Consider the following 12,444-nt stretch of genomic DNA (forward strand, 5'->3'; position numbering starts at 1 on the left):
CCACGGGCCTCGAGGAGTTTCCCATTCGGTGGGAATTGCTCTCGGTGGGGCGTTGCTGACTTCTTGGCAGTTTCTACATGTGGTTACCCAGGCTTCAATTTGTTTATCGATGCCTGGCCACCATGCGTAGCTTCGAGCGAGAGCCTTCACGCGGACAATGCCCGGATGTCCTTCGTGCAGGGTTTGCAACACAAGTCACTGTAGTCTCTCTGGTACGACGACTCTATCTCCCCATAGGATGCAGCCCTTCTGGGAAAATAGTTCCGTTTGCCAATGTTTGAACGGTGCAAAAATGGCGGGGTTTCTTCAACTGGCCACCCGCGTTCGACCCAACTGAGAACTCTTGCGAGGATAGCTTCCCGTTTTGTGTCGGCGGTGATATCCCTTGCCGTTAGTGGCGGCGAGTTGAGGGTTTCAATTTGCAGCGTAGTGAGGGTCGGAGCTGGGTCGCTGACGGTTTCCAGAAGTGGGGAATGGCTCAAAGCGTCAGCGTGGGGAATGGCTTTCCCCGGGCGATGCTGCAGTGACGTAGTTGTAGGCTGCTAGGAATTCTGACCAGCGAGTCATTCTAGGCGACAATATATGCGGTGTTGGTTTATCACCTGCTAAAATGCCAAGTAAAGGCTTGTGGTCTGTAACTAGAGTAAAGGGCCGCCCGTAAACATATTCGTGAAACTGCTTCACGGCTGATACAATAGCAAGAGCCTCTTTGTCAAGTTGGCTATAGTTTCGTTCAGCCTTTGATAACGTGCGGGAAAAGTACGCAATAGGAGCCTCATTCCCGTTTGGTAACACGTGGCTCAAAATGGCTCCAACCCCAAACGGTGACGCGTCGGACGTAATATTTAATGACAAAGTCTCGTTGTACTGCATTAGCACAGCGTCGGAGGTTAATAAGTCTTTCACCTTTCTGAAAGAGCGCTCTTCTTTGTGACCCCAAACCCAAATAGTTTTCTTTTCGAGAAGTCGATGTAAGGGTTCGGCTACTGTTGCCTTGTGAGGCAAGAAGATGTTGTAAAAATTAATGAGTCCCAAGAAGGCCTGGAGATCAGCCTTACTTTTAGGTCTTGGGGCGTTTTGAATTGCTTTGAGTTTGGTCTCGGTGGGGTGAATCCCTTGTTTATCGAGGAGATACCCAAGAAACTCCACCCGGTCAGTACACAGTTGACACTTATTTTTTTTCACCTTGAGGCCGGCGTCTTTGAATCTATGCAGAACTAGTTTGAGACGCCGTTCGAGCTCATCTTTATTAGGGGCAGCAATTAAAACGTCATCAAAATACGGCACAACCCCTTTTATGCCTTGCAAAAGTCTCTCCATTAGACTCTGAAATATCCCGGGGGCTACACTCACTCCGAACTGGAGTCTGTTGCATTTAAAGGCACCTCGGTGTGTAACGATAGTCTGTGCCTCTGCGGTTTCTGTATCAACGGGTAGTTGTTGATACGCTTGCGCTAAGTCTAACTTTGCGAAGATCTTCCCGCCGCCCAGGGAGTGGAGAAGATGTTGAACCACCGGCACCGGATAAGCGCTCTGTTGGAGTGCGTGGTTCAGGGTGGCATGGTAGTCTCCACAAATTCTGATCGACCCATCCGGTTTGATGGGGGTTACGATTGGGGTTTCCCAATGGGCATGGTCAATAGGCTCCAACACCCCTTGGGCTATTAACTTATCAAGTTGCTCGTCGATCTTGGGTTTAAGGGCGAATGGCACCCGACGAGGCTTAAGGCGGATAGGGGCTACTTCTGGATTGAGGCTAAATGATATAGGGGTCCCCTTGTACTTGCCTAAGTTGTCCGAAAACACGTCCTGGAATTCTTGGACAATGCCTTTTTCCCAACCATCGCTCTCGGCATGGTGAATGCCGGCTAATTCAATCCCTAGTGGGGCGAACCATTGTAGGCCTAGCAAGCTGGGCCGGTTACCATCGACAACAGTCAATGGAAGTGCTGCACTACGATTTTTGAAAGTTACTCGGACTTGAGTCAAGCCGGCGACTGGAATCGTGTTCCCCTGGTAATCCCTGAGGACGATCTTCTGGGTGCTGAGATCCTGACGACGGATGGCAGGGATGAGTTGTTTGAGGGTCTTCCAGGAAACCATCGAGAGGGACGACCCCGAATCGACTTCCATTTGGCAAGGTTGGTTTTCTATGGTGACTCTCACTCGGATTTTCTGTGCGTCTAGTAGCGAAGCGTGGCCGATGGTTGTCGTTTGGTGTGCCTCTTCCCGTTTTGCTTGAAGAGCCGGTGCCCTGTTTCTGTAGGAGTGGTTGTTCTCTTGGTTACCCAAGCAATGCCGATTTACAAGAACGTTTCTTGCGGGTTGTCGGAGGTTGGGTTGGACTCTCTCTTGCTTCTGCAGGCCCGTGCGATGTGGCCTCGCTTCCCACAGGCATGGCAGAGTGCGTAGCGGAATTTGCAGTTGCTTCTCTTATGGTTGGCTCCACAACTTTGGCAGAGTGCATAGCGGAATTTGCATTTGTGTGGAGTCCTTAGAGTTCGTGGACTTTGATTGCCCAGAATCCTGATGACTTCTTCTTCATTACTCTCCGGCTTACAATTCTTGTGATGGGTTGTTGCCGGGAACTTCTCTAAACCAGGTGAAGTGTCATGGGCGAGTTGACGAAGCGGTGCGTGGTTGCGGTGCCTTTGAGCAGCCTACTTCCTGGTTTCTTCTGCTGCAGTAGCATAGGTGACGGCCTTTTGAAAGCTGACGTTGTCTTTCTCCATAGGCCTTCTGCACCCGTGTGGTGCATCTAATCCCAGAACGACGCAGCTCTGGTTTTTCTGTTGGTCCCTCTGGTAATATTCGTGTCTTCGGGCCAGTGTTGATGCAGCGGATGCATAATGAGCCCGCAGGAGAGGTGCGAATGTGTCCCAATCCATTTCTTTTACTTCAGCCGGTTTTGCAAGTGCTTTAGCCACCCGGAATACAGCAGGTCTGCAGTGAGCCAGAAACACTGCTCTTTTCTTGCTGGTGGAAACGTCCTCTAAATTGTTGGTTTCCAAGAACATCTGAAAATGATCCATCTACGACTCCCAGTCTTCTTTTTCTGGGTCAAAAGGAGCGGGTGGTATAGCACCGCCTGACATCCTGTTGATGTAGGTGCGCTCTCAGCCACGTGCTTCGGTTGGTGCTCTGTAGGGTTTAGCCAGCTCTATTGTCTCCGAATCCCACCCTCGTCGCCAGTGTTAAGTATGAGGCATGGGTTAATGAACGGAGACCAGACTGTAAACCTTGAACTTCAGCTCTTTATTCTCAAGCATAACAGAGACAAAAAACCCCGGATACCGGTCGCCCTTTTATAGAGTGAACTGCTATCCGGATGACCAAGGGATGATGTTATAGAGTTTGAACCTCGTCCAATGGGACTCGGCCCGCCAACAGCCAGTCAGATTGCTCGGAATGAACCAATCATAACTTGCCATTATATGGGCCAATAGGAAGTGCAGGATTACGATCCTGCTATGCAAATGAATCTTTATTCATTACATTTCTTTAGTTCACAACACTTCAGATTCTTTAAAGCTAAATTGAGAATCTGATTAACTCTCCTTTGCCCATAACTTCTTATGTTGCTTAATGGAACAAAGAAAAAAAATCTATCTATTTTGTTACCCCTGTATTACTTGAATTGCCTAACAGAGAAATTAAAGTTGTAAATAACAGAGTCGTTCTCCCATTCTATTTCCTTATTCCATATTGTCAGGCATGAAAGACCAGGTCTACATGTGAAGGTCCAATTAAATTGATGTATTGCTAAACAGCCTATGCACAGGAATATTTTCAACCAACAGTTAGCACCTGTTTGAAGTTAGGTAAAAGGCCACGAAATTCAAGGGTGGTTGGACTTAATCTGATTGTGGCTCCGTAGGGATTCTAGGCTCATTTCTCTTTTGACTTGGTCCCCAGGTTCTGCCACCCCTATTCTGACAATATATCCTACTCTGATGGATTTAGTTATTCTGTGCATTGCATTTTCAGTCTAATTTTAATAAACTAATGTATGGAGGGAGAAGAGGAGAGAGAAAGTGACATATCACACACATGGCACACCAAACAGTGAGAGCCAGCATGGTGCAGTGATTGATGTTGGTATAAAAGCAGGACAATCCAGGTTCAAGTCAACATTCATTCATGAAATTGTGGTAGTCACCAGTGGTGGGATTCAATTTTTTTTTACTACCAGCTTGGTGGACGTGGCAGGGGAAGGATACTGTAAAATCTCCAGTCAGAGGTGGTATTTTCTGGTTCTCTGAACTACTCAAAATTTCCACTACCAGTTCTCCAGAACTGGTCAGAACCTGCTGAATACCACCTCTGGTAGTCACCATCTTAGAGACTAAGGTATTTTTTGAGAAGGAGAGATGAGGGCAGGGAATGGACAGATCCCTGGTAAGGAAGGGATTTTTTACAAACTTTCAGATGAACAGACAAATAGATATTGCCCTAGGCCATATTTACATTAAAAGATATTATATGTCTTTTTAGAAAAACCCAATCCTGCACTTACTATTAAATATTTAAAGCATTAAGCAATCATATTCAAGCCAAACAAATACATTTGTAAAAGCTATTAGCAGCCTGAACATGAATGGGAAAAAACTATTTTCATAATCAAGGGCATATGAAAACAAACAAACTCAATTCCGCTTGTTGGTTGGTGTTGCTTGTTGGTCTTCAGAGTGAAAATCAAACTTAATATTTTAAATAGAATCTAGAAGCAAATCAGCAACTGGTGATTCACAAGTGTCACATTTGCAGAACTATTGGTCCCTATGAGCAACCAGGGTGTCAATCTGTTGTGGGTGGTGGTGCTGAACTACAATTTCTATTGTTGCTCATTGTTGGCTGGGGATGCTGGGAGTTGTAATTCAACAAATATTGACAAGCTATTGATTTTTTACCACTGTTGAACTCACAGCCAGGGAAGTAAAAAGCTACAGTTAATCAGATTTCAAGGTACATATGATGTATAAAAGAGATGTGATATGTAAACACGTAACGGGATTCAATAATACATTATTGTGAAGCTAAAGGACTATTCAATTCTTACAGGGAAATAAATATTGGCATTTATAACTTCTTAGTTGAAACTTAAACTTATTAAAACAAAACAAAAAACCCTATGCAAAGTTTGTGTGTGTGTGTGTGTGTGTGTGTGTGTGTATGTTTTCTTAAGTTTTCGCGGGTACTTACATGTATGGTATTCAGCTTTGTTCGGGTATTTTCCCACGTCATTGTAGTTGTGCTTTTAAAGTTGTAGCAACGTTTCGGCAGAATCTCATCTGCCATCATCAGGCTTTAAATTTAAATTTAAATCTGAAACCACTGTAAAAGTCTGACTCACAGATGAACACTATACAGAAGCCTGATGATGGCAGATGAGATTCTACCGAAACGTTGCTACAACTTTAAAAGCACAACTGCAATGACGTGGGAAAATACCCGAACAAAGCTGAATGCCATACATGTAAGTACCCGCGAAAACTTTATATATATATATATATATATATATATATATATATATATATCCCTATTTTTCATTTTTTTCCCATCCTTACAGTCATTTTGCCCAATTGCCATGTCTGTATTCATCCCTTCAGTACATATTTCTCTTAACGCATACATTTTTTGTGTAAAATTCATTTTTTTAATATATTTTGTGATTTCCTTCAATATAAATCCATTTTTGGGTGCTCATTTTCTGTAATGGATGCATTCTTCTGTGCAAATTTTGAATGGAAAATGGTATTCCAAAAATAGGAATAGGGCAAGTATAAATCTCTTACTGTTTTCTGATTAAATATATATTTGGGGATTATGTATTTATATGACAGGATATTATTAATGATCTAAATAATTTTCTCCCCATTCCAGTTGTTTGTATCTTTATGTTGACTTCTTTTCTTAAAAAATCCCATGTTCTACAAAGCAGAGTAGTAGAAAAACAGAGGCAAGGGTGCTTAATTCTTTCTTAATCTATTTTGTCACTAAGTACCATCCTGTAGTTGTTCCCTTGAAATAATACCTTTTGCCCTGGAGGGAAAAAAGAACAACATATATAGTGATTTTAAGCAGAAAAATTGCTGGAGGCAAAAGTATTATGTGTGTTGCAGAATTGCTAGTGGAAAGGAAAAATTATAAATTCAGTAAATAAAGGAAATTCTTTCGGGTTGGAAAATTACTTGGCTCATCCATTTAGCTCAAAGTCATCTGAGGTTGTTTTTTTTTTTTTTTTTTTAAAAAACAAGTTTTGTTAAAAGTTTCAACAACAAACAAATCATTACATATTAAATCTTTCCCTGTCTTTCTACAATAATTTCCCCAGTATTCTCATAAAACACAAACAAACACAAACAAACATAAAAAAATCTTTTAGTAAGTACCTTGGCCCCAGTTACCTCTCTTTGCATGGGCTAAAATAATAGCGCATATCCTCTTCACAATTCTATCTTATTTAATCCATCTTAATTAAATCATTAAATTTGTATCTTTTGCCCATTCATTATCCCTCTATCTCTTCTTATAATAAAAGAATTTCTCCTGAAATCACTAATCAGAGTATGATGCCTTTCTATCCTCCCCTAAGTTAGTAAAATTAACATTCAACATAACAAATACCCAATTTGGTTCTGCTTGGTACATTCTATCCACCAAAAATGTTTAAATACATTGTATCCTCCTTTCCTTCGATATTTTATTACATTTTAAAAATCAATCATTATTAAAAACTTCAACATTTTAATTTCTTATTAAATCTTAAACCATTCTAATTTACTATTTCAAATATAAATGTTACAATACCATCTTCTGTACCTTAGCAGAATCTTTCTTACAGAAATTTATATTTCATCCTTTGTCTCTAAAAAAATCCCTCTTCTCCCATCCAATTTTAAAGCTTTGAGGCTTTTCTCCGCCTTTCCCCTTTCTTTCTTCCCCACCAAATCTTCCTACCCCCTTCTTCTTCTAACCTCTGCCTTGCTGGGATCCCTTCTCTGTAGCGTTCCCTTTTTCTCTTGTTTGTTATCATTATATTTACTTTGCATCATATTTTTCTCTTTCTCAAATGTTTTTTTAGATCTTAAGTCCTTCATTTTCCTTGCTCTCTTCCTTCCTTCTTCCTTAGATAAGTTTTGGGATTCAATGAAGATGGCGTCTTCGTCTCTTCCTTGTTGTTCTTCTTCCGTTTCCATCTGTTCCATTGTCTGTTGGTAATTGACCAGCGCCATTTCTAGAAATAGAAAAGCTTTTTCCATGCCATCTTTGCAGGCTGCTTTTGTTTGCTCATATTCGTCCCTCAGGTCTTCAAAAGGAAAGCCATTATAAATAAATCTTTTCTTTTCTTTATTCCTCTTTCTTCTTACACCAACCAAATATTCCGAGAGAAAGGCAAAACAATCCCAAAATCCACAATCCTCAATAAATCCAAGCAAGCCAAAATTCCCTTCCTCTTCCAGGGTGGTATCAAACAAAAAAAAAGAGTCCAAATCTATATTTTAAAGCCTTATTAAGATTATATTTCTGTCCTCAAGTCTTCAAGGCATCTCCTCCAACAAGATCCAAATTTATATATTTTCTTTATCCTCTCCCTTCCGGCTTAATTCCGTCGGGAGGGAGAGTAAACTTTCCTTTCAGCACTCAAAATAGCCGCTTTTTTTTTTCTCTTGTGGAAAATCATCAAAAAACCATCTTTTCCAGGAATTAAATTAGATAAATCTCAAAGCCCTGGGTCGACCAAGAAGAACTTTCACTTTCAATAACTTTCTCTTCTTCCTCCTGCGCATACTTGCCCGGCTGTCAACTTCTTTGTGGCGGCCATTGCGGACCGCCGCTGCACCGTCCTGGTAAAGGGGTTCTGCCGGCCAGGGAGGGTCTGCAACACCCCAAACCTTCCCCAAGAGGTTGTTTTTCATAACCAAACAAACAAACAAAAAAACAAATCAGCAGAATAATATGCACAGCTAGTTTTTAATATCTGATCTTGTCTCTTGATTAATTATCATTATAGTTTTAGGCTTATTTCAATATTATATGCATATTTTAAACTATCTTATGTTTTAGGGAGTTTTCACCACATGTCTTTGGCTGCATATTTGTTATCTTAAGAAATTATCTTAGGTAATTTGAATTTGGTGCAGTGGTTAGAAACTAGTACTGCAGGCTAACTCTGTCCACAGTCTGGAGTTCGATCCCAACCAGCTCAAGGTTGACTCAGCCTTTCATTCTTCTGAGGTTGATAAAATGAGTACCCAGATTGTTGGGGGCAAGATGCTGACTTTAAACTGCTTAGAGAGTGCTGTAAAGCACTACAAAGCAGTATATAAGTCTGAACACTATTGCTATTTGCTATTACTGATCAGTATGGCTGCCATGTTTGCTGGGAACTCTGGTGATTATAGTCCTTACACATCAGGAGGAAACCCACTAAATAGGGGAATATTGAACTGCATCTAGATAACCTCAGCCAAGTTCTCACTGTTATCAAGATGCACTGTTTCAGCCAGTGGTGGTATTCTACCAGTTCGGCCCAGTTCTGCCGAGCCAGTAGTAGCGATGAGCAGTAGAGACTGAACCGGTTCTCCCTGCTACTCTGCTGTTGGGCTCACCCACCCACCCGGGCTCCCATACTCACTTTTATCTGCTGAATTTGAAGCACAACTGCTTTGTGCGGCACAGAAGAGTGATGTGCGGCAGTTGCTGAAGCGATCGGAATCGTGCAGGCTTGCAGAAGGTGAGTTAGAACCAGGGGTGGGATTCAAAATTTTTAACAACCAGCTCTGTGGGCGTGGCTTAGGTGGTGGGCATGGCTTGGTGGTCATGTGACTGGGTGGACATGGCTTGGTGGTTATTGGCTGGGTGTGGCCAACTCAATATCACTCACATCAAGGCATGCATCTCCTCGCCTGGCCTCTCATGACTGTGGGGATGCTGCAACAGTCGTAAGTGTGAAAAATGGTCATAAGTCACTTTCTTCAGTGCCATTGTAACTTTGAATGGTCACTCCACACAAGCAAAGTACCAGCAAAGAAGGGGGAAAAAACTCCAGAGACGTTCCTGAGACAGGAAGTCTAGTCCTACCAAGAATGTAAGAAGGGTTAACGGAGAGGCAGTTTTTGTAAGCAATACCAGAATGTTTCCTTCCTGCCTTCCTTACAGGATTAGGCCAGTAATTTCTTCTAACAACCGGTTAGAATTGCTTAGAATGTTAACAACCGGTTCTAGCGAATAGGTGAGAACTGGTAGAATCCCACCCCTGGTTAGAATGCCTCTGCGCCTGCACAAAATGCACATTTGGCGCACGCGCAAAGTGCACATTTGGTGCACTCGCACACGCAAAGTGTGTGCACATGCACAAAGCACATCCACCAAGCCACACCCACCAAACTGGTGTTAAAAGTATTTGAATCCCACCACTGGTTTCAGCCTTCAGGTAAGGATCAAATCACTGGATGCTACTGTGTTTAAAAGTGTTCTCTCCACTTACAATATGGTGTATCAAGAGAAGAAGCTGTACTCTAGCCTTCTCTTTGACACACTAATTTTCCTGTGCACAAGAACATCCAAGTAGTGGATCCTCCACCTGCATTTAAAGCGGTACTACACAGACCCCAACCAAAGCTAGCCAGGAGCCCAGTCCTTTTGTATATGAATGTATGTGTTGCTCGGTGTCAGGAAGACAAACCAGATTTTGATGTTTCTGGATTTTTGTTTCTCTCCCACTCCCTCTTCTCTTGACAGTTTTTTATCATGCTGTTAATTATATTTGTGCTGGAGCTCACGGTGGTGATTCTCTTCTTCGTCTACACCGACAAGGTATGTCAAAAGAATTTTTTTTCACTGTCTTCTGTCCCTTTCAGCAAATGCCTCTCCCTTCATCAGTAAGTCATGAAGCCTTTCCCTTGGCATGCAGGTCATGTTTTTCCATACTCTACCACATCCCTGCCTTTCAGGAGTCATGTTCTCTGCATGCCTAAATATTTAATGCTCTCGGCTCCCTCTTCCTTTTCTCCCTCTTTTGAGCTTGCTTTCTTTTCAAGGTCAGGCACATTGACAGCACAGCCACTATTTAAATATGGAGCAGTTTAATGAGGAAAACCTGATGAAAACTCATGCACTAAAAAGCAGATAATAATCACCACATTAAGAAGTTCATTTTGAGGAACAAATGTGCTGAAAGTCCCAAATTGGCCATAGTAAAACGTGTTTTCCATAGATTAGGGGGCTGCATAATCTCAGCTAAGGAATTCTGAAATTACAGTCTTCAGAGGTGGCAAATCAGAAAAGATCTACATTAAGAAATACAGTATGAAGTTAATGAATTAGATGTGATAGGCACAAATAAAGCTTGACAATGTCTAAGTTACTTGCTAGTGCTGATAATACTTGCTAGCATTCAATAGAGAAGTCTGCTCCGGTGGCATTCCTGAGAAGAGAAATGCCACCATGTTCCTTAAACTTCTCCTACTTACAGAGCTAAAAAGAACAGCGCTTTCCAAAACTGTCACGGTAAGTTTAATCACTATTTTCTTCCCTATATGTTTTTTTTTTAAGCCATCTGCTCTTTCTGTTCACTTCCCTTTCCCAGCCCAAGCATAGAAAGTAAAATCTTCCCCCTTGTTCCTTACCAGGTGGCAGTATGTGCAAAAATCAGAGATTCAGTAACCACTTAATCCAAAGGGTTTTTTTTTCAAGAGGCAACTGGACTTTCTGTTTTTTCTTTGAAGACGTTTCACTTTTCATCCAAGAAGCTTCTTCAGCTCTGACATTCCTTACCATCCAGTCAGAGCTGAAGAAGCTTCTTGGATGAGAAATGAAACATCTTCAAAGGAAAACCAGAAAGTTCAGTTGCCTCCTGAAAAAGCACCTTTGGGATATAACCATGACCTGGATGACTGAGAATCTCCATAGACAGTAACTAAGTTTCACATCTCATAACAAGCTCCAAAGAGAAGCAGCTTACATTAAGAAACAAAAGGAAATAGGCTATCATCTATTTTTATCTTATGAGCAATAGGATAATAACGTTTAAATTTCATGTATTGATTTTTATATTCCTCTTCTTTAAGCAGATTACTTTAGAAAATATTGATGATTCTGTCCTCCCCATTCGAAATTGATAATTTTGCTGCTGAAATTCAATGTCAGTTATAAAAAAGCCAGAATTGTTTGTTACAATACATTACCCTCATATCCTTTAAGATAATGGGCAATAATGTTCCAAAAAATTAACTTTGTACCAACAGGAAATACTAAATCAACTTGTATGGAAGATAATTTATGTTGTCGGTAATCGTATTAACTTCATCTGTTATGAAGGCTTATGAATTAATTGCAGCCCCTTAAGAAGAGAAACTTATCCCAAAGGTGCTTTCCAAAAGTCAACTGGATTTTCTTTGTTGTTGTTTTCTCTTTGAAGACGTTTTCACTTCTCATCCAAGAAGCTTTTTCAATTCTGACTGAATGATGGGGAGAAGGCTCCAAGGCCCTTTCAGTGGGTTCATGAAGTCAAATAAATATTTTAACGTTTCTCAATTTTAATTTCTACTACATTACCTATTGATAGATATAACCCACATAAACGTTGACTTATTTGGGGCCCTCAATCATTTTAAGAATGTAAAGGGGTTTCTGAAGTGAAAATGTTTGAGAACCACTGGTCTATAGGCAGGGGTGAGATTCAATTATTTTTAACAACTGTTTCTGTGGGCATGGCCTAATTTGTGGGTGTGGCTTGGTAGTCATGTGACTGGGTGGGCATGGCTTGCTGACTGGGCATGACTTGGGGGTCATGTGACTGGCTGGGTGTGGCTTGTATGTAAATATTTATGTAAATATTGATTTTTTTTAAATAAAAAAGAGCAACTTTTATCCAAAATCTGGCAAAGCAGGCAGGCAGATTGAGTTGCTCACAGAATCACAGATTCACTCAGAGATCTACCTTTCTGCAATCTGCTGCCTGAGTCTGTCGCATAAAGTTTTCTAGCAAGCAAACTCACAAAATTAACTCACAACACACCATGTATGTAAATACTGATTTTTTTTATATAAAAAGGAGCAACTTTTACCCAAAATCAGGCAAAGCAGGCAGGCAGATTGAGTTGCTCACAGAATCACAGATTCACTCAGAGATCTATCTTTCTGAAATCTGCTACCTGAGTCTGCACTGAAAAATAGAAGCTTCAGTCCTAAGGAAGATTCAGCTCTGCTAGAAAGCAATGAATCCAACCATTTCCTGCTTTCTAGCTAATCTAAATCTCTGGGCATAGCTGATGGTTGGGGGGAGGGGGGAGGAAAAACAGCAACTTACGAAAAATTAGGCTAAGGCACAACGCAGGCAAGGTTGATGGCATGCATGCCAGGTAAGGAGTGAGTGGGCAGGGCCAGCCAGTGGCGTGATTTGCTGGTTCTCCAAACTGCACAGAATCATAACAACTGGTT

General features: G+C 41.5%; 1 protein-coding gene across 12 annotated transcripts in view; it reads left to right on the plus strand.

Moving 5' to 3' along the window:
• The window catches only part of TSPAN4 (tetraspanin 4), a 797,106-nt gene that overhangs the window by 714,623 nt on the left and 70,039 nt on the right, over window positions 1-12,444 (plus strand). For all 12 annotated transcript variants that reach the window (XM_087950830.1, XM_087950829.1, XM_087950835.1 and 9 more), the window contains one exon: window positions 9,745-9,819. In XM_087950830.1, the coding sequence (XP_087806956.1) occupies window positions 9,745-9,819 (75 nt within the window). The remainder of the gene's footprint in view (window positions 1-9,744; window positions 9,820-12,444) is intronic.

This window comes from Notechis scutatus, chromosome 1 (assembly GCF_049901735.1).
Source record: "Notechis scutatus isolate UNSWTSFEM ecotype Mainland chromosome 1, rNotScu1.2, whole genome shotgun sequence".
Classification (NCBI taxonomy): domain Eukaryota; kingdom Metazoa; phylum Chordata; class Lepidosauria; order Squamata; family Elapidae; genus Notechis; species Notechis scutatus.